The sequence below is a fragment of the Rhinoderma darwinii genome, chromosome 6, assembly GCF_050947455.1.
Source record: "Rhinoderma darwinii isolate aRhiDar2 chromosome 6, aRhiDar2.hap1, whole genome shotgun sequence".
Lineage (NCBI taxonomy): Eukaryota > Metazoa > Chordata > Amphibia > Anura > Rhinodermatidae > Rhinoderma > Rhinoderma darwinii.
In genome coordinates, this window is record NC_134692.1 from 71,360,670 (window position 1) to 71,383,916 (window position 23,247).

At 43.4% G+C, this 23,247-nt stretch overlaps 1 protein-coding gene across 8 annotated transcripts in view; it reads left to right on the forward strand.

Moving 5' to 3' along the window:
• OSGEPL1 (O-sialoglycoprotein endopeptidase like 1) overlaps window positions 1–23,247 on the forward strand; it is a 118,813-nt gene that overhangs the window by 74,701 nt on the left and 20,865 nt on the right. For 6 of the 8 annotated variants that reach the window (XM_075831269.1, XM_075831271.1, XM_075831272.1 and 3 more), the window contains exons 6-7: window positions 13,236–13,366; window positions 18,536–18,607. In XM_075831269.1, the coding sequence (XP_075687384.1) occupies window positions 13,236–13,366; window positions 18,536–18,607 (203 nt within the window). Of the gene's footprint in view, window positions 1–13,235; window positions 13,367–18,535; window positions 18,608–18,765; window positions 18,858–23,247 lie in introns of those variants that run through there. The other 2 variants (XM_075831267.1, XM_075831274.1) reach the window with 2 other exon arrangements.

The following is a 23,247-nucleotide window of genomic DNA, read 5'->3' on the forward strand; positions in this document are numbered from 1 at the left end:
AAACAGAAGAAATGTTCCCCTCGGGCCGGCACAACTGCATGTTTTTTATTTCCTGAGTTATGGAAGCCTTAACTAATTTTGTTTTTTGATAGACGTAGTGTTATGGGGGCTGTTTTTGTGCGGGATGAGCTGTAGTTATTATTGGTACCATTTTGGGGTACATGCGACCTTTTGATCACTTTTTAAAAACTGCAATTCTGGCATAGTTGTTTTTTTTAATTATTTTTTTTTATACTGCGTTTACCATGCGCTTTATAAACTATATGTTAACTTTATTCTGTGGGTCAGTCCGATTCCGGCGATACCTAATTTAGAGCACTTTTTTATGTTTTACAACTTTTTGCACAATAAAATTGCTTTTGTTAAAAGAATGTAGTTTTTTCTGTCGCCATGTTGTGAGAAACATAACTTTTTAATTTTGTAGTCGACGGAGCTGTATGAGGGCTTGTTTCTTGCGAGACGAACTATAGTCTATATAGGTACCATTTTTGGATACATGCGACTTTTTGATCACTTTTTATTCCAATATTTGCAGGGCAAAGTGACCAAAAAACAGAAATTCTAGTACAGTTTTTTCTACGGGCGTTTTTTTTTTCCCCGTTCACTGCGTCGAATAAATAACATAATATTTTTATAGTTCAGGCGGTTACGGACACGGCGATATCAAATATGTATGGTTTATTATTTTTTTTCAATAATAAAGCACTTGATAAGGGAACAGGGCGATTGTGTTTTATTTTATTACTTGAAACTTTTATTTATATGTTTTAAAACTTTTTTTTTTACACTTTTTTAACCCTTGTTTTTTAAGTCCCACTATGGGACTTGTTTTTTTCTAATACATTGCACTACGTATGTAGTGCAATGTATTAGATCTGTCAGTCATTCACTGTCAAAAAGCCCATTAGGCTTTGCCTCCCGGCGGGGCCTAATCAGCTTCTGCAATGGCAGAGCAGGAGGCCATTGTTAGGTCTCCTGTTGCCATAGCAGCAGTCGCCAGCCCTGATTGCATGGCAGGGCTGGCGATCTGCTAGCCACCTCTAAAATGCAGCGAACGCTGCATCGAAGGGGTTAATGGCAGGGATCAGAGTTAGCTCCGGTTCCTGCCATTACAGGTGGATGTCAGCTGTAACATACAGCTGACATCCACAGCTGATGACACCGGCTCAGCTCCTGAGCCGGCGCCATCTTGCCGTCGGCTGCAGAAGCTTTTCAGGTCCCGCCGCCGGGCGGGGAATGGAAGTTTACCATGCTAGGCAGACCGGGAGGCCAGTATTAGGCCTCCGGTTGCCATTGCAGCCCCCGGAACCTTTGCAATTTCATTTCTGGGGTTCCGATGAGCTGCAAACAGCTTAAATGCAGCGTTTGAGCGCTGCATTTAAGGGGTTAATGGCGGGGATCGAAGCTAATTTCGGTCCCTGCCATTACAACCGGATATCAGCTGTAAGATACCGCTGACATCCGGCGATGGTGGCACCGACTCAGCTTCTGAGCCGTGTCCACCATTTGTCGCATAGATACGGCAAAATGCGGGAAGCACTAGCTTTCCATGACTTATCCATGCAACAAATGTCGGGAAGGGGTTAATCAAACTAGCATTTTTCGCTGTTTATTTTACGGATGTTTTTGGAGCTGTTTTTCTATTGAGTCAATGAAAAACGTCTCAATAAGTGCACTTCTTTTTAAGAGACGTTTTTTTACGTGGCCGTTTTTTAAAATGGCCGCGTAAAAAACGCCCCGTGGGATTGGAATTACGTTTTTCCCATTGAAATCAATGGGCAGATGTTTGGAAGCGAATAACGCCCGAAAAATAGCCTGTGTGAACATACCCTAAAACTAACATGCGTTGACTAAAGGCAGACCGCGAGCCCCCACCTCTAAAACAACTGAAATGCGGCGGTCGTTATTGACTTGAACGCCGCATCTGAGGGGTTAAACGGGTGGGATCGATGCTGATTTCGATCACGTCCGCTCGAGCAGGTCTGCTGCAAGCCCTCAGCTACCTCCGGTAGCAGAGGGCATGGAGCTTTTACTGCTCCTGGCAGTGCGGTTTTATTCTGATAAAAAGGCTACTGCATCACAATAAAGCCCGTTAGTGACCGCCGTAAAAACACCTATGGGCGGTCACTAACGGGTTAAAGATTAGACATTGCTCATTCATTCATTCATAACATTTAGTTGTCTGAGTAATGCAGAACATGTCCTTTAACCTCTTCCCGACCACCCCACGTTGTTTAACGGACTGCAGCTCTGGTCCTTGTGCCTGCAGCCCAGTAATCTACGTGTTCTACTAACGGAGCACACAGGCATTCCTTGCAGCCCGGCATCTGTCAGTGCTGGCTGCTACTAGCAGCCTTAGTACTGACAGAAGACATCGGGTGGGATCACAGCCGCTGATTAACCCATTAAATGCGGTAGTCAATAGGAACCGCTGCATTTGAGGAGTTACAACGACCTCGGCATTCCGCTACGTGATTGCGGGATGCCGATTGTTGCTAAGGCAACCGGAGGCCTAACAAAGGCCTCCGGGTCTGCCATCTATGGAAGGCGATTACGTCCTTTGTGTCCAGTGTGAAACTCACAGGTGTAATACCCTGCAATACATAAGTATTGCAGGGTATTATAACAACGATCCAACAGTTGGATCTTAAAGTCCCTAGTGGGACTAAAAAAAGTAAAAGTAGAAAAAAAAATGTAATCAAATTATAAATTGCCCTCCCCCAAAAAGTCTTGTCTTATTAGAAAAAAATGAAACAAATAAGCTATGCAAAATTGGTATTGCCGCGTCTGTAATTGCCTGCACTATAAAAATATGATGTTATTTATCCTGCACGGTGAACGGCGTAAACTTTTTTTTTTTTAAATACCAGAATCGCTATATTTAGTCACTTCAGCCTTCCAAAAATTGAATAAATAAGGTCCAAAAAGTCGCATGTACCCAAACATGGTACCAATAAAAACTAAAGTTTGTTCTGCAAAAAACAAGCCCTCACACAGATTTCTTAATGGAAAAATAAACAAATTATGAGAATATGGTGACACAGAAACAAAATAAGTTTTTTAAAACCGTGATTTTATTGTGAAAACACCGTAAAACATGAAAAACCTATATACATATGGTATCGCCATAATCGGATCGACCTGCAGAATAATTTAAATGTCATTTATAGCCCACGGTGAACGCCGCAAAAAAAAAGAATAAATAACAATAGGAGTTTTCACAGCCTAATTCCACTAAATTCAGTAACAAAACTGGGGGATCAAAATGCTCACTATACCCCTAGATAAATTCTTTTAGGTCTGTAGTTTCCCAAATGGGGTCACTTTTGGGGTTATTTGCACTGTTTTGGTATCTCAGGGGCTTTGCAAATGCAATATGGCACCCGAAAATCATTCCAGCAAACTTGAGCTCCAAAATCTAAAAGGCACTCCTTCCCTTCTGAGCTCTGCCGTGGGTCCAAACAGCCGTTTATTACCACATATGGGGTATTGCCGTAATCAGGAGAAATTGCTTTTCAAATGTTGGGGTGTTTTTTCTTCTTTATGTATTGTAAAAATTGATAATTTCTACGTTTTATTGAAAAAAATTTAGATTTTCATTTTCACAGTCCAATTTCAGCAAAAAAACCTGTGCGGTAAAAATGCTCACTATACCCCTCTATAAATTCCTTGTGGGGTGTAGTTTGACAAATAGTGACTTTTTGGGGGTGTTTCCACTGTTTTGGCCCCACAAGACCACTTCAAACCTGACATGGTGCCTAAAATATATTGTAATAAAAAGGAGGCCCAAAAATCCACTAGGTGCTTTGCTTCTGAGGCCGGTGTTTCAGTCCTTTACCACACTAGGACCACATGTGGGATTATTCTAAAAACTGCACAGAATCTGGGCAATAAATATTGAGTTACGTTTCTCTGGTAAAACTTTCAGTGTTGCAGAAATTTTTTTATTAAATTGGATTTTCTAAAAAAAAGAAATTAAATTTATAAATTTCACCTCCACTTTTCTGTAATTCATGTGAAATACCTAAAAGGTTAAAAAAAACTTTCTAAAAGCTGTATTGAAAATATTGAGGGGTGCAGTTTTTAAAATTAGGTGACTTTTATAGGGGTTTCTAATATACAAGGCCCTTAAAGCCACTTCAGAACTAAACTGGTCCCTGTAGAAATAGGTTTTAGAAATTTTCTTGAAAATGTGAGAAATTGCTGCTAAAGTTGTAAGCCTTGTAACGTCCTAGAAAAATAAAAGGATGTTCAAAGAATAATGCAAGTATTAAGTAGACATATGGGATATGTTAATTAGTAACTATTTTGTGTGGTATTACTATCTGTTTTACAAGCAGATAAATTTAAGTTTAGAAAAATGCAAATTTTAGCAAATTTTTTCTACATTTTTGTGTTTCTCCCAAACACATACTGAAGTTATCGACCAAATTTTTTCACTATCATAAAGTACAATATGTCACGAGAAAACAAGCTCAGAATCGCTTGTATAGGTAAAAGCATTCCCAAGTTATTACCACATAAATTGACTCATGTCAGATTTTAAAAAATCGGCTGCGTCCACAAGGCCAAAACAGGCGGTGTCCTGACAGGGTTAAAGGGATAGATGCTGTTTGTAAAAGTGCTCCACTCTGCCCAAGGCAGAATCCTGAACATGGGACCCCCCCCCCTATTTTAACTAATACTCTAATAGACTGTATGGACATTGGTTTTCTAAACTGGATAACCCCTTTAAAGAGGCTCTGTCTCCACATTATAAGTGTCCTATCTTGTACATAATGAGATCGGCACTGTAATGTAGGTGACAGCAGTGTCTTTTATTTAGAAAAACGATCTATTTTCACCAAGTTATGAGCGATTTTAGCTTTATGCTAATGACTTTCTTAATAGACAACTGGGCGTGTTTTTACTTTTGACCAAGTAGGCATTGTGGAGAGAAGTGTATGACGCTGACCAATCGGTGACCAATCAGCGTCATACACTTCTCTCCATTCATTTACTCTGCACATAGTGATCCTGCGTTGTTCACTATGTGCAGCCACATACACACACATTAACGAAACTGAAGTTTCTTGACAGTAAATAGACATCGCGTCCAACCAGGACGGGATGTCTATTCACAATCCCGACACTTCAGTAACGTTTGCGTGTGACTTATTCACACAGCACATCGAGATCGCGCTGTGCTGTCATTTGCAGCGAGATCTCGCAAGATTATGCTTGCTGTGCTGTAAGTCCCACACAAGCATTACCGAAGTGTCGGTATTGTGAATAGACATCCCGTCCTGGTTGGATGTGATGTCAATTCACTGTCAGGACACTTCAGTAACGTTAATGTGTGTGTATGTGGCTGCACATAGTGAACAATGCAGCATCACTATGTGCAGAGTAAATTAATGGGGAGAAGTGTATGACGCTGATTGGTCAGCGTGATACACTTCTCTCCACAACGCCCACTTGGTCAAAAGTAAAAACACTCCCAGTTGTCTATTAAGAAAGTCATTAGCATAAAGCTAAAATCGCTCATAACTTGGTGAAAATAGATTGTTTTTCTAAATAAAAAACACTGCTGTAATCTAGCTAACAGAGCAGATCACATTATGTACAAGATAGGGCACTTACAATGCGGTGACAGAGCCTCTTTAACTCACAAGAGCCCTGATGTTGCATAGAAAGACAAACCTGGTGTGGTAGTTTTGAGCAGGTTTAAAGAATTAGAGGTGATCATCCTCAGACAGTGACCTGTTTCAGGGTGTATTCTCATGCTGCGGCAACTGCATGCAGACAAAATCTGGCTCTCATCTCCTGATTGGCCGATAGAGCGGACGATCGCATAGTGAAGTTTCCTAGTGGGACTAGTAAAAGAAAAGTTTAATGAAGTTAATAATAAATAAATAAGTGGGGAAAAAAAAAATGGAAAACCCCACGTTTGCCCCTTACAAACTGCTTTATTATTATCAATATTATAAAAAAAAAAAAAATTACAGATATTTGGTATCTCTGCATCCGTAACAACCCCAAATATAAAGTTTTCACTTTATCTAACCCGCTCGAGGGACGCCGTAAAGAAAAGAAAACTCTGCAAAAATTGCTGTTTTCTGTGAATCCTGCCTTAAAAAAAATTTGCTAGGGGGCGTGGCCAGCTATGGGAGAGTGAAGACGTGCTCTCTCCAGCTCCTCACCCAGCGTTACCATCATCGGCTGACATCTGCTCCCTGTAATGGGGAAGGCATCTAAAAACACAAAGGCAGCAGCCCCTACCTGCCCCTCATCGGCCCCAGCGCGATATTGAGGCCTATTTCGGGCGACAACCCCAGATGCAACTGCGGGCCTCGATCCGGGCCGAGGCCCTGGGTCAAGATGGCCGCTCGACCTGTCCGTCTCCACTGCCCCAGTGTCCTGGGCTTCCGGAGACGACACCAGGCGACGTCCACTTACCCTCCCGGGTGCAGCTGCTGGGGGCCTCTGGCTCCGTCTCTCCTCGGGCTTCAGGTGATCCTGCGGCCCGGCCAACCGCGCCTGCCGTCATCCAAGATGGCCGCCGGGACTCTGTGGTGCTCGGATGCGGGCCTGCTCAGGAGAGCACGGCCCTCCTCACAGTCTCTCCTGTTGGGCCTGGGAGGTGCCGGATCCCCTGTCTGGCTGGGAGGCCTCTGGGGCTTCCTCCGCGGTGGCCGCCGCTCTCCTACAACCGGACCACGTGGTCTCTCAAGATGGCTGCCGGCGCTCTCCGGCTGGACTGCAGATGTCAGGACTCCACCCTCCTCCGGCGCAGCCTTCATGGCCTGCGGGCCCTCTACCTCCTGGCCCTGACTGCGGGCGGGCTGCTACCGCCTGCTCTGGCATCCCCTGGAGTGAGAGACGCCACAGATGACTCGCCTGCAGGTACACAGCTGGAGGATCCATCTGGGAGGCACAGTGAGTACCGAGGCCCTGAGCCTCATACCGCCCGGTTCACTGTTCAGCCTGCGGGGGCCGATAGATCCAGATCTCCCCCTCCCTCCCAGTGGCCCTTTTTGGTGATCTCCAAAAAATTAGCTCCCTTGAACTGGCTCACAAGCGTGCGCTTTCTCTTCCGATTTTGCGGGAGTTACAGGTTGCCCGACAGGATGCCAGACGGCTGTTGAACTCTTCCCAGCAGCGTGCTCTTCAAGTCTGTCGTAGTAAGTTCTATGAGTTTGGCAATAAGAGCGGATGCATGTTGGCCAGAGCTTTAAAGGCTTGGATTGCCCAGTCACACATACCAAACACTAAATCTCCCTCTGGCCAGGTTGTTCACACGACCCCAGAGATAGCGGATTGCTTACATAGTTTTTTTTCTGATCTCTATAACCTTGACCCTCCCATCCGCCGGGTCGGGATTCTTTCTCCTCTCCCTTCACACCGTTGTCTAGGGAGATAGCTGAGGAACTTGATATGGACTTCACTTCCCCGGAGCTCCTTGCGGTTATAACCGACCTTCCTGGGGGGATGAGTCCTGGCCCGGATGGCTATACTGCCAAGTTTTACAAAGCGTTTGCTACCGCTGCTGCTACAAGCTTTTAATTCTATTTCCCCGTAGGTTCTGTTTCCTCCTAGCTCTACTTTGGCCCATGTCGCGGTTATGTCTAAGCCGGGTAAAGATCCTCAACTCTGTTCCAGTTATCGTCCCATCTCCTTACTCAATGTAGACCTAAAACTTTACGCCAAATTGCTCGCCAATAGATTGAATAAATACTTGCCTAGTCTAGTCCACCCAGACCAGGTGGGGTTTGTGCCTGGTCGGGAGGCCCGTGACAACACCCTTAAAACTTTTGATATTATTCATCACGCTCAGACTCACCACATCCCGCTCATGATCCTATCCCTAGACGCCAAAAAGGCGTTTGATAGAATATCGTGGCCTGCCCTTTGCCAAACCCTTCAACATGTAGGCATAGGACCCTCTCCCCTGGCTAAAATTATGGCACTGTATCGCTCGTCTTCGGCCCAAATAAAAATAAATGTCTCCCTCTCGGCACCTTTCCCTTTTCACAATTTCACACGACAAGGCTGCCCCCTATCCCCCCTGTTGTATGTCCTGGTCATGGAACATCTCATGGCCCCCATTCGGAACAACACGGATATTAAGGGTATTACCATTGGAGGGATGGCATACAAGTGCTCTGCATTTGCTGATGACTTATTGGTTTATCTCACAGACCCTCATGTCTCTCTCCCCTCATTGATGTCCGAGTTGTCCCGTTTTGGAACATGGTCTAACTTCAAGATCAACTTCTCTAAATCCGAAGCGTTGAATGTTTCTCTCCCGGTCCCGTTAGTGTCGCTTCTCAAAAGTAATTTCCCTTTCTCTTGGCCCTCCAGAGGTATAACATATTTGGGTGCCCGTATAAGTAGCGACCTCACACAACTGTTTACAAATAATTTCATTCCCCTACTGGCCAAGTTTCGCACTGATCTTAATTCCTGGCATAAGACTGAATTTTCCTGTTTTGGCCGTATTAATATTATTAAAATGTCTCTCCTTCCCCGATTACTGTTTCTCCTGCAGACGATCCCCATCTCAATCCCATCCTTTTATTGGTTGCGGCTTCAGCAGTGCTTTGGCTCCTTAATTTGGCCGACTGGTCGTCCGCGTTTGAGTCGAGCTCTTCTGACTCGTTCCAGAGATGCGGGTGGGGTTGGTCTGCCGGACTGTCGGCTCTATTATTTGGCATCAACTCATGCGCGTGTTTTAGTTTTTTTTCATAATCACGAATCAAAACTGTGGGTCCGTTTGGCTCAACAACTCTGTCCCAGTACTCTATCTAACCTGCTGTGGACCCTATCTGGGAATAGACCGACTCAAGCCTCATTTGTTGTTTACCATACCCTCTTGGCGTTGTGGTCTTTAGGGCCAGGAAGTTAGCTTATAATCGACGCGCCCATCTTCACCGGTTGTTGACTGACTTTGAACGCTTATGTGTTTCCACCCTGCCCCCTACCCATGCCATTTCCACATTATATAAATTACTCCTTTCACAGCGATCCCACCAACTCCCTTCCTTCTGCGGGGCCTGGGAGAGAGAATTACATACTACATTTACTGATGCACAATGGAAGCAGTGTTTCTCCCTTTCTCAGAAAACCTCTATAGCCATTAGGGCCCAGGAAACTAGTTATAAAATTGTCTCTAGATGGTACTGGGTCCCGGCTGCTCTTCATAAATGGTATCCGTCGTTGCCTGACAATTATTGGCGTTGTGGTGCTGTGGGAGGTTCCATGTCTCATGTTCGGTGGAGTTGCCCCTCGTTGAGGAGTTTTTGGGATGCAGTACTTAAATTAATAGAGGTTACTGGAGTCTCTGTCCCCAATTCTACTGAAGCGGCTCTTTTATTTATGTTCCCGATGCCATTACACGTTTATAAAAGTTCCCTAACTAGACATCTCCTTCAGGCGGCAAAGTCAGTGATCCCGCGTATGTGGAAAACGGCAATACCCCCAACGTTAGATGAGTGGTTTCGGGAAGTTGACTTGATACAGCGAATGGAACACCTGGTGGCTCATTCCCTGGCAGCTGTTGTAAAATACACGTCTACGTGGTCTCCATGGATAGCGTTCCTTTCTTCCTCTTCTTACCTAACGGCTGTCACTTGAGCCGGCCTATGCCCCTGTGAAGTGTACTGCGGTTCTTGCTTGCTGCTGCTTTCACTCAATACCCCGGAACTGGAGTCCAGGCTCCCCATGTTTTCTCCCCTCCCTCCTATTCCCCCCTTTCTTGTGGCCTTCTTCTATTCTTTCTCTTCCCCTGTCTAGGGTAATGTGCCTCTCATTCGATTGAACTCAGTCGCCTCATTGTACCTTGTGATGTTTTGCTTCTAGGCTAATTCATGCTGCTGTTGTATACTGAATAATGTCCTTTGTATTGAGATAAAAAGTGTGGATAAATTGCTGTTTTTTTCTATTTTTCTATTCCCCCCCAAAAAAAGTTACCGTATTTTTCGGACTATAAGACGCACCTGATCATAAGACGCACCCAGGTTTTAGACAACAGAAAATAGAATAAAAAAAAATTTTGCAAAAAAATAATTTATTCTGTTTCACCACATTTCCGAGAGCCAAAACTTTTTTTATATGTTTTTCATCGATTGAGCGGTGTGAGGACTTATTTTTTGCGGGACGAGCTGTAGTTTTATTGGTACCATTTTTTGGTACATACGATTTTTTTTATCACTTTTTTTTTTATTTAATCTTTTAAGTGCTAAGGTGACCAAAAACTATTTTGATGTTTTAAATTTTTAAACTCACCGTGCGAGTTAAATAATTGTATATTGTAATAGATGAGACTTTTATGGACGCAGTGATACCAAATTATTTTATTTCTTACATTGTGCTTGGGGAAAAATGGAAAAAGGTTGTTTTTTTTTTCAACTTTTAATATATATATTTTTTTTTTACACTCCTGGAAATGTATCTAACATTTTTTTTTTTTGTACACATTTTATTAGCTCCCCTAGGGAACTTGAACTAGTTGCCACTTGGTTACATGTGGAGTTACTGAAACAGCGTAACTCGCTGAGCTACGCTGTTTCCCTAACGCCCATAGTAGTGAATGGCAGTTACGGAAGCAGCGTAGCATGCGAGCTACGCTCTTTCCGTAACTACTGTTCAGTTCTATGGGAGTTACGCTGTTTCAGTAACTCCACATGCAATCAAGTGGCCGGGAGAGCACAGAAAACTAGAACAGAGTTTAGGGGGCCCCGTTCTAGAGATAGGTGTGGGTCCCAGAGGTGGGACCTGCATCTATCTGACATTTATGACATATCCAAAGGATATCCAAAAAGTAAAGTATTTGAAGCAGCACAAATCCCGATATCAGGAGCGATGTCACGCTGTAAAATCAGACAAACCCAGTCTGACGTAATGTAATCATCAGAAAAAGCATGGTTGAACAGCAGCACACGTCTCCCAAGTTTCAATCAATATGTTCTTTTATTGGTCAAACATCCAGTAAAAAATGGCAATGTTTCGACCCGTGACAAGTGGAGGGTCTTTCTCAAGCTTACTAGGCTTGAGAAAGACCCTCCACTTGTCACGGGTCGAAAAGTTGCCATGTTTTACTGGATTTTTGACCAATAAAAGAACATATTGATTGAAACTTGGAGACGTGTGCTGCTGTTCAACCATGCTTTTTCTGAGGATATCCAAAGGATATGTCATAAATGTTCTTCATAGAAAAACCCCCTATAAACGCAGCGGTCGCTATTGACCGTGGGATTTAACTAGTTAAAGTGGTTTGCCATAAAACACATGTATCCCCTATCCACATGATAGGGGCCACATGCAAGATCTCTGGGGGTCCGACTGCTGGGACCCCCAGCGATAAGGAGAACAGGGGACCGAAAGTCACCCAAAGCGCTACATGAGAAGCCTCGACTTCCGGGTTCTGTGTCCGGCTTATCTGTTCCGCAGATCCATAGAGATCAATGGCGAGCCGCTCGCGCATGCGCAGAAGAATCCCATTCATCTCTATGAAGCTGCTGGACACAGAACGCGGAAGTCAAAGCTTCTCATGCAGCACTCTTGGTAACATTCGGTCCCATTCTCCTTATCAATCACACATGTATCACCCATCCTGTGGATAGAGGATACATGTGTTTTATGGCACAAGCCCTTTAAACTGCCAGGAACAGCGAAATTGCTGTTCCTGGCCGTTATAGCAGCATGTCAGAAGCTGACACCTGCAGTGTATGGAGCGGGCTCGTACATCACCCCCTCCATACATCACCCTCCTCCAGTTGTGCCGGAACGTCATGGGTCGGGAAAGGGTTAAGTAATGAAGTGGTCATGGGGCCCGGCGATGCAGGGTCTCTTGACTTCGGACTATTAGACGCAGGGACTTTTTAGCAAGATTTATTCTTGCTAAAAACTGCGTCTTATAGTCTGAAAAATAGGCTAATAAAAGTTAATCAATAAAAACTGCGTCTTATAGTCTGAAAAATAGGCTAATAAAAGTTAATCAATAAATATGTACCCCAAAATGGTGCTATTAAAAAATACAACTTGTCCCGCAAAAAACAAGACCTTATACAGCTATGTAGACGCAAAAATAAAAAAGTTATAGTTCTTTGAATGAGATGATTGAAAAACGTAAAAAATAGCTTGGTCATTAAGGCCTAAAATGGGCTGGTCTCTAAGGGGTTAAACATGGAAAGAGTGCATGAAATTAATGTTTTTAATTACCTTACTTGTTTGTGATTGGGAAAAAAAACTTCAGTTTATCATAAATATGATGTGATCGGTTTTAGCTGGTGTCTACTCATGGGTATGATTGAAGGAACAGGGGGAGTAGGAAAAGTAGTGTGTTTCATAGATGTAAAAAATAAAAAATACTTTATTGTTAAATTGTTATTAAAAACAATGTTGGATGTAATTTACGTTGCGCCAAAGTCCCCTAGATTGGCACAATATGACAAATTATGTCTAAATTAAATTGCTCCGTTTCTATAGTAGTATATTGATTTATATAGACGACTGACCTCTCAGTGTTGGTGAGAAAACAGTCAATTGCAAGCAAAAAATTATTAAGGTTCCTCCAACTGGCTGTAGATAAAGCCCAGCGATGGGGAAACCCCTACATCAATATTGCTGCAATGGGTTCCATGTACATGCATATAACTGCATAGATTGCATGCACAAATATCCTGTGTGAGCAGACACGACACAGCAGAGTCGAAACTGCTGCGTGCCAGCAACTACACAGGAGGAGGAAAGGAACAAGCTTGTGGCTTTTTTTTGCTTGCAATTGACTGTTTTCTCACCAACACTGAGAGGTCAGTCGTCTATATAAATCAATATACTACTATAGAAACGGAGCAATTTAATTTAGACATAATTTGTCATATTGTGCCAATCTAGGGGACTTTGGCGCAGCGTAAATTACATCTAACATTGTTTTTAATAACAATTTAACAATAAAGTATTTTTTATTTTTTACATCTATGAAACACACTACTTTTCCTACTCCCCCTGTTCCTTCAATCATACATTGACAATTGGTGGTGTACACCTAGTGTGAGTTACTCCGACATATATTATATATAAATTGTACGGGGGTAATACCCATCCAAATATATAATGTCTACTCATAGGTTAGTGGGCTGCCATGTTGTAAGTTTTGACAAATGGGGATGAAGTGACCACAGATCAAATGAAAATAGATTGTGAATTGAAATTCATAGGTATTGGAGATAATATTCTTCTTTCTCTTCTTTTAGGTTGTATCTGGAGGAGTAGCCAGCAATGAATATATACGCAAAATGCTACAAAATTTAACAGATGATATGGATATGTCTTTGTTGTGTCCACCACCAAATCTCTGCACAGACAATGGTGTCATGATTGCCTGGTAAGATAATAGGGTGAAAACTTTAATTTCAAGAAATTTACTTCAAATCTCATTCAACTATTTCAGACAAGTACAGTTCTATCCCTTTATGACTACACACGATTTCACCTTTTAACCCCCTCCCACCCCCCAGCATTCTTTTTCATCTCAGCCCTTCTATAAATAGTTAAAGATCTCCCATAAACTCTTAAGACAGCTTAAAAGGTCTTGGTGAAAGCAGTTTAAACATTCCCCTATATATCAATATGAAATGTTAAATACTTTTGTGTCAAAAAAGACAAAAGTATAATAGGTATCATACCTTTATTGGCTAACCATAAAAGTTCTATATGCAAGCTTTCAGAGCACAGAGGCCCCTTCTTCAGGCAGTTTACAAATGAATGACTTAGAAAAAAGCACAACATTTAGATGTTACACAAAGACAATTAGTACATGAGGTGATACATCATTAAGATAAGCCGGGGCAATAAAACTGAGGTTATAGGGGTGATGACTTGGGAGTTAAGGCATCTGGAGTCAGTCTGATGGGGGACGGGACGTGTGTCTCAGATCCAATTTTTACAGTGATCTATTGCTACTACAAGAAAATTATAAAACATGAACAGGAGGTTCTTGGTACACATATTGATCAAACTGTTTAAAGGGTTTTTCCAGTGAGAAAAAATTGATGCTCTATCCTTAGAATAGGCCATCAATATCTGATTGGTGGTGGATCGACTCTCAGGACCCGCGCCTCCAGCTGTTTCGAAGCGGTTGTGACACTGCTTCCCATTTATTCCTTACCTGCTCCGCACTGTGAATTGCTGATACTCTGGTAGCATTTAAGTGAATGGGAGAAGGCTATAATACTGTGAACCGCCGCTACAAGTGTGTTTGCAAATCACAGAATGGAGCAGGTAAGGTATGCCGGGGGAGCCCCTTCAAACCAGCTGATCGACAGGGGTGCCGGGAGTAGGACCCCCACAAATCAGATCTTTCTCCCCATTGGAAAACCTCTTTAAGGCTTCGTATACACAGCATTTTTTTACTCTAAATTTGACGCGTTTTCCGCATTGGAATCAGCGTAAAAGAATGTCCCAAATTTGCCTCCCATTGATTAATTGACTTCAGGACAGATTTTTTTCCGCTCACTAGAAGAAAAAAAAAGTGTACTGCTCTATCTTGGAACGGATTCCGCTCTCCAACCTCCCATTGAACTCAGTTGCAGTTGATGGTAGTAACAAAAAATGCCGTGCGGCTCAACGCAGTTTTTTTTATAATTTTTTTGTCAAAAAAGCACTAGTAGGTTTTACAGATGAATAAGGTTCCCAACCCCCAAAAAAATTCCTAATTTTAACAGACGCTTCCAAAATCTGGAATGAAATTTGAAGGAGGATGTTTTTCTGCTTGCCAAAAAACGCACTTCATGGTGACCTATTTAAGTGGGCACCTACTCTATAGTGTGCAGTACCGCATGGCAGCCATTGCCACCACAACACGACACCTGCAGGGGGGAACAACCCCATGTTTGCTATAATTATTTAATCATACTTGAGAAATGTTTTATTCAGTCACTTGCAGTATTCTAAAGCGTTAAGTGTTTAATGGTTGTTCATTCTTCTGTGAACTGTCCTGGGTTATTGGCGTTAGCCCCTCTTAAACCCCTTTGCTCTTGAATGATGTCTCTTGCCACAAGGCATAAATCAGTATGCCAAAACTCAGGGCACTTCACTGAAGAATAAACATCCATTGGACACTTAATGCACCATAACGCATACAACGCTGAATAAAACAGATTTTTTTTAGGTGTGCTTAGATTATCATAGCAAACAATGGTGTAGCGCCGATGACCGCCGACGCCCCCCCTTGCTGGCGGTCGCGGCCGCCAGCTGGACTGTGCTCATCGGCGCCCGCATCCTCCGGGACGCCGGTGAGCTCTGAGCTCTATCAGGCAATGAGCCAATCTGTGTACGGTGCGTGCACTCTGACGGTCTCTTAATAGGCCAGCATACTCCAAATAAAAGTCTTCAGCCTATCCCTAGATACCCTGGACTATTAAAGGAACTCTGCCCACTATCCCAGTGCCTAAGCAATGTTGTCTCCAGTCCTGTATCCTGTGTCTGTGACCAATACTGTGTCCGTGACCAGTCCTGAGTCCGTGACTATCTTGCTTCCAGTATTCTGGCACCAGCCTGCTTCCAGTAATCCAGCACCAGCCTGCTTCCAGTAATCCGGCACCAGCCGGCTTCCAGTAATCCGGCACCAGCCTGCTTCCAGTAATCCCATACCAGCTTGTATCTGCTACCTGCAACCTGACTGTGTCCAGCTGCCACCAAGGTACAACCTATCAGTGACTGTATCAGAGCTGTCTGGCCATTATGGTGGAGAAGCGAAAACCTGTCAAGAATTCCTCAACCAATTCAAAATACATTTTAAGTTACATGCTCATCTATTTCCATCAGATCAAACCAAAGTAGCCTGTTGTCTGGCAATACCCTGGCATGGATGAATGGGAACATGATTTGCAGCTCTTTTTAGACACTTTTGGCACTGTGTTCTAGGGAACCTGGCCATACTTCTTCAGCCACTGCTTCGATTCTGTCACTACATCAAGCATGTTCGACTGTTGGAAAATATGCCATCAAATTACGTACCCTCACATAAGAGCTTGCTTGGAACAATGAGGCCCTGGTGGCAACCTTCTGGCAAGGATTAGCCAGTAGGATTAAAGATGAGTTTGCAGGTCGTGATCTCCCTTCTACTCTGCATGCCCTGATTCTGTTGGCTACCCGCATAGACCAGAGGTTCCCGGGAATGATCTCAGGAAGCCCTCCAAGAGAAAAAGTCTTCTGGACTGGTGCCTAACTTTCAAAGACCCCTGCTACCTTCTTCCGCTACTACCTTGAAGAGCCGATGAAGTTTAACCAGGTCAGACTATCGGACCAAGAGCGGCAGCACAGACATTCTGCTAACCTATGTATGTACTGGGGGAGAAAGGGTCATTTTGTATGTCAGTGTCCTCTCAAGTCGGGAAACTCCAGCACCTAGGGTTGATAAGAGAAACTACCCTAGGTGATCTAAAACCCTCTGCAAAATGTTCTCCTAGACTCTCAATTACAGTCTCCATTTTCGTCGGTTAAGCATCCTATTCTGTCTCAGCCTATCTGGATTCTGGAGCGGGAGGGAACTTCATACACCAGGCCCTAGCAGACCGTCTCCATCGGTAGCTACGGTGAATGGATTTCCGTGGCCGGACCCAATTCTCTCCATCACTGAACCATTGAGATTACAAGTAGGGGTGCTACACACAGAACAAATAGTATTCTATGTATGTTCTAGCTGAGTCTATTAACCCAGTCCTGCTGGGACTTATAGCTTGATTCGTATCTGTAAAGATGACAAGTGGAAAACAGCATTCAACACCAGAGACGGTCACTACGAGCATCTCGGGATCCCCTTCGGATTATCTAATGCTCCAGCTGTGTTCCAGGAACTCGTGAACAACATATTCTGGGATCTATTGTATGTTTGTGTGGTGGTGTAACTGGATGATATCTTGATCCCCTCACCTGATCTGACGACACATTGGAAGCATATTCGCTAAGTTCTGTCGCGGTTAAGGGGGAACAACCTCTACGCCAAATTGGAAAAGTGCGTGTTCGAAACGAAATCCTTGCCCTTCCTGGGGTATATCATTTCCGATCATGGACTCCAGATGGATCCGGAAAAAAGTAAAGTATGTCCTGAATTCTCCTCGTCCTCAAGGTCTCCGTGCTATACAGAGGTTCCTGGGATTTGCAAACTTCTATCGCCAGTTCATCCCTAATTTCTCGTCGCTTACTGCTCCCATCTCTGCCCTCACCAAGAAGCGGATAGACGCAAAAAGTTGGACCCCTGAAGCAGAATCTGCATTCATTAAGCTTAAAAGGTCCTTTACTTCTGCCTCTGTTCTTCATCATCCAGATGTTTCCCAGCAGTTGGAGGTTGATGCCTCTTCCGTTGATGCCTCTTCCGTTGGTGCTGGAGCACTTCTCTTTCAGATAAGCTGTTTCCTGTGGCTTCTTCCCTAAACTGCAGCAGAAAGGAATTACTCCATTGGAGACCATGAGCTTTTGGCCATCAAATTGGTCCTCGAGGAGTGGAGGCATTTGTTAGAAGGTTCTGCACATCCAGTAGTCATCTACACTGATCACAAGAACCTCACCTTCTTACAGTAGGCACAATGTCTTAACCCTTGTCAAGCCAGGTGGTCACTTTTCTTTACTAGATCCAATTTCTAACTCTATTTCCGTCCAGCCAACAAAAATTTTAAAGGTCATTTTCTAGGTCATTGAAACAGATGACCTAGAAGAGTATCCTCAGCATATTCTTGACCCTCCCTGTATTATTCAGGTTAACCCTCTTCAGATCAAATACATTCCTCTTGGGGAAATTTTTGTTAGTCCTACAGACAGGGAGAATTCTTTCCTTGGGTCACAACTGCAAGTTGGCAGGTCCCTCGGGCATTCGTAAAACTCGGGACTTTATCTCTCATCATTATTGGTGGCCTACGCTACCCAAAGTTGTTTTGGACTATGTCTCTTCAAAAGGGATGTTTAACTGCATTTCCCAAGACCTTTTGATCAGTTTTAAGAGTTTATGGTGGTGGGATCTTCTGGCAGATTCCATTTAAGGGCAAATGCTGATACATGTGGCACTGATGAAACCCAGGCAAACGGATCACCGTACATTGTGAGCATTGAATCTGTGTTAATGTTAGGTATATATTTCGTGCAATCTGTACTTAGAGAACCTTTTTTTGCTTTGTTTGTTTGATGTGGGTTGTGTATCAAAAACATTTAAAGGGGTTTATTCGGGACTTTTACATTAATGCCCTTTCCTTAAGATAGATCATTAATATCAGATCGGTGGTGGTCTGACTTCCAGCACCCCCGATCAGCTGAGTGAAGGGGCTGCGGCGTTTGTCGCCGCGGTCTCTTCACTTTGTGCCTGGTAATAGTAAAGAGGCTGCTGTGACGAACGCCGCAGTCCCTTCAGTTAGCTGATCGGTGGGGGTTCTGGGAGTCTGACCCCAATGATTTGATATTGATGACATATCCTAATGGTAGGTCATCAATATAAAGTCCTGGAGAACTCCTTTAAAGACTAAATTCCAGCTAAATTCAACACCTTTACAATCCATTTTTTAAGGAATGGTGTTGAGAAGCTACGCATTGGTGCTGGAGTTTTAAAAAATACAGATGGCATCCGTTATGAACCCAGGTAATAATCCAAACTTACTAGTACTTTGTATATTAGTGTAGCTCAATTTAACAAACCAAAAAATATTATTCTTTCATTTATTAGTTAATAGTTTTTATTGTCTTCAATAATATTATTTATGTTTTAACAACACGATTGATATTTCCTTACTATTTTAGAATTGTCATACAAATCCAGTACTGATTGTACTCTTCATCCTCCCAGAATAATATAAAAGCTATCTGAAATTGCCATACTTACAACTGAGATAATCTACTGACTTCCTATATTTCGAACTTGCTATTATGAAATTAAATAAAACCACTATATGGGGGAAATGTATATGTACTAGTGACATTATTCTAACATTCATAGGATATTGCAGGTGCTAGATTTCTACACTTGCTGGATTATTGAAAATAAAATAAAAACAATTAATACCTATAAGCATACAGACCCCCCCCCCACGCCAGTGGCGTAACTACCGCGGTAGCAGCCAACACGCCCCCACATTCTCGGTGGCGCCGCTAGCAGAGCCTCCAACAAGTATGGGCCCCGGCGACACAGGCCCTCTCATGCCCGTAGGCGTCGCTAGCACCGGAGGGGACCCCGGTGCTTGCGACAGCCAAATTCATGCATTAGTGCTGAATGTCCGTGCCTTACAATGACACTGATTGGCTAGTGGCACAATGACGTCATCGCGTGGCTTCTGAGCTTGAAAGGCGCTGATTGACGGGGCAAGTCAATCTGCCCCGCCAATCAGCGTCATTGAACGACACGTCGTTCAGCTCTAGCAAACCTGCAATAGCGTGGGAGCGGGATCATGTGAGTATGTAAAGTTTTTTGTTTTTTTCTCATAAAACTGTGAGTGGCATTATCTATAGTGGGGGCTCTATCTACAGGGGGGTTGTCTATATGTGGGCCACTGTATACAGGGGGGGTCTATATGTGGGGATGTGGGGCACTAGCTACAGGAGTGGTCTGTATGTGGGGATGTGGGGCACAATCTACAGGGGGGTCTATATGTGGGCCACTATCTTCAGGGGGGTTTATATGTGGGCCACTATATACAGGGGTTCTATATTTGGGCCACTATATACAGGGATGGTCTATATGTGGGCCACTATATACAGGGTGGTCTATATGTAGGGATGTGGGCCACTATCTACAGGGGGGTCTATATGTGGGATGTGGGCCACTATATACAGGAGGGTCTATATGCGGGCCACTATCTACAGGGGGTCTATATGTGGGGATGTGGGGCCCTATCTACAGGGGAGTCTATATGTGGGGCACTATATACAGGGGGAGCTATATGTGAGACACTATACAGGGGTGGGCTATATGTAGAGCACTATCTATAGGGGAGCTATTTTTTCGGGCACTTTCTATAGGGGTGGTCTATATGTGGGACACTATATACAGGGGTGGGGCACTAGCTACAGGGTGGCTATATTTCTGCACTATCTACAGGGGTGGGCTATATGTGGGACACTATATACAGGGGGTGCTATATGTGAGACTATACAGAGGTGGGCTATACGTGGAGCACTAGCTATAAGGGAAGCCATATGTAGGGCAGCACTGTGGCTTAGTGGTTAGCACTATTGCCTTCCAGCTCTGGAGTCCATATGTGGGCACTATCTACAGAGGGCTGTATGGGGGACACTATCTACAGGGGCTTCTATGTAGGTCACTATCTACAGAGGCTCTATGGGGTCACTATCTACAGGGGTCTATAGGGGCACTATCTACAGGGTGCACGGGGTGTGTATGTGTGTGTGTGTGTATGGTACTATTATAATCAGGGACACAGTGTATGGCGCTTAATTACATTTAGAGGTGTTGAGAATTTTAACTTCGTTTATAAGTGCAGAAATGTTTTAAAAGTGAGAAGCTGAAGATATCTGAGCGGAAAACTGCAGAAATGGGTCATGGCCGGTAGAAATCCATCATAGATGTCTGGACCTGAGGGAGAAGAAAAGAACTAGAATCTGAGACGTCTCCGGTGAGTCACCTAATGTAAATGTTTATTCTTCCTCTAATCAGCACTGTAGTCACTGTATGATCTGCAGCGAGATGATGGTGGTATGATTAGGATATGATTTTTTTTGTGAAACAGCATCTCCCAGCATATCCTCACCATTGTTCGGGCCATGCTGGGAGCTGTAGTTTTGCGCCGTACAAACCTATACGGCAGGGGTTGCACTAAATTGAGCTATATTTGTTCTGGTGTTGTATATGTGTAGTCATCTTGGTTCTGATGCTGTATGTAAGTACTGAGCTTGGTCATGGTGCTGTATATCTGTATGAGATTGGTTTTGGTGCTGTATATATGTAATGAGTTTGGTTCTGGGGATGTATATATTTACTGAGGTTGATTCTGGTGCTGTATTTATGTACTGAGGTTGGTTCTGGTGCTGTATATATGTATGGGCTTGGTTCTAGAGCTGTATATATGTATGGGCTTGGTTCTAGTGCTGTATTTATGTACTGAGCTTGGTTGTGGTACTCTATATATGTCAGAGCTTGGTTCTAGTGCTGTATATATGTATTGATCTTGGCTCTCGTGCCGTATATATGTATGAGCTTGGTTCTGGTGTTGTATATATGTCAGAGCTTGGTTCTGGATCTGTAATTATATAGGATATATTTATAATAACAAAATTGCAGGGCGGATGGAATTGTTCTCAATTCATTGTATATTTCATGGGAACCTGTCTGGTAGTGTTAACCCCTTGAACCGCCACCATGCGGTGATACATGACCTGTCAATATTTCCAAACTTTCCCTTATATGTTTTTTTTCAGATGCAGCAAAATCCTTAAAATACACTTTTAAAACGACGCACACTATATGCTAATTACTCATTAGAGGGTCATGGGGCACTGAAGAGTCACATAGTCCTGCCTCCAAACCCACCTTTCCATGTTTGAGTGACATCTCCCTGGCTGATACAACTTTCTCAGATGCGCCATTGCCTTGTGGCACTATACACAAGGAAAGGGGCTGTGTGGCAATATGCACAAAGGGGGCTGTGTGGCACTATACACATGGGGGAACTGTATGGCACTATTTACAAGGGACTGAGTGTGGCGCAATCTACAGGGGTCTGTGTGTGGCACTATCTACTAAGGGGGGGGCTGTGCTGCACTTTCTACTAAGGGGGGCTGTGTGGTACTATATACAAGGGAGGGGGGCTGTGGCACTATATACAGTGGGAGCTGTATAGCGCTACATACAGTGGGGGCTTTATGGCGATATCTACAGGGGGGCTGTATGGCACTATCTATAAGGGGGAGGTGGGGCGTTATCTGCAAATGAGGTGTGACACTGTGTATAGGCGGGGCCATATAGCACTGTCTACAGGGGGGCTGTATGGCAAATTCTACAGGGGGCACTATTTATAAGGGGGGCTGCTTGTGGCACCAGGGGGGGGGGCCCGGTCAAGAGTTTGCTATGGGGTTCAGTCTTTCCTAGTTACGCCCCTGCCGCACGCAGTACTGTAACCAAAATATAATGTACATATACAGCAGCTTCTTCTGTTCCTTGTGTTTGTTTCTTTTATTGCTTACAGTAAAATTAGTATACCTACATGCAATAATCTTCCAAGCAGAAAAGCCATAAAAACCTACAAAACAGAGATGAAAGTATATAAGAGCAAATTCTAAGAAACAGCGACAACTGAAATGCAATTTAACCCCTTCACTGCCAGGTGTTCCTAGAAATTTGTCACCTCTGGAAGCCAGGACAATTTTCACACTTCTGACATATACAAATAAAACCTGATTTATTAAATTAAAAAATCAAACCCACATTCATACAAATGTAGCAATTTTTTTTATTTGATTCTTTTTTTTTTGTATAAAAGTTTTTATTGAACATACCGCATATATACAACAAAAGAATGGCATTGCCCACTCTTTGGAAAAGTGAACAGTATTACAGAGTATGTCATTTAGGTTTTATCACATTGTAACTTGCGGTTCATACAAAGTTTCCTTAAGCGTTTACATTTCAGACATTCTTAACTACATTTTCCATTAAACCTTTGCAAAATGCTGAAACATTTAACATTCCAACTTTGGCAAACAATGTGAAAATCGCTCTATTCTGATATATCTTTCCCCTCTTCTCTCTTGCCAGTGAACTATCCTCTCATTTCCATTTAGACTCTCAGCTCTACAGTCTTCAGCCTTCCTAATTGCCCTTTAATCTCTTCTGTGAGATACCATTTTGTGTACTGAAATCCCGTTACTACCTCCCCAATTTCTGAATCAGATAGCTGCAAAAGAAAAGGTCTCCATTTTTTAAAGAACCCTGCCGTCTTTTTCTCTTTAGATGTAATTGCTTCATTTCTATCTGATTGGAGGCAAACTTTCAATTGTTGAATCAGCTGATCCATTGTGGGTACGCTGGATTCCAGCCACATCCTTAAGAGACACCTTTTGGCCACCACCAATATCACATGTGCCAATGGCGGCACATATGAAAGAGTCCCTTCTTCCCCTGTCTGCAGTGAAGCCACCGAATGAAAAAGAAGCAGCATGGGTGTCTTCGTTAGGGTACATTCCCTGAGTTTTCGGATATAATCAAGTATTACATCCCAGAACTCTTGTGTATTAGGGCATAACCAGATGCCGTGATATAAATCAGTGTGT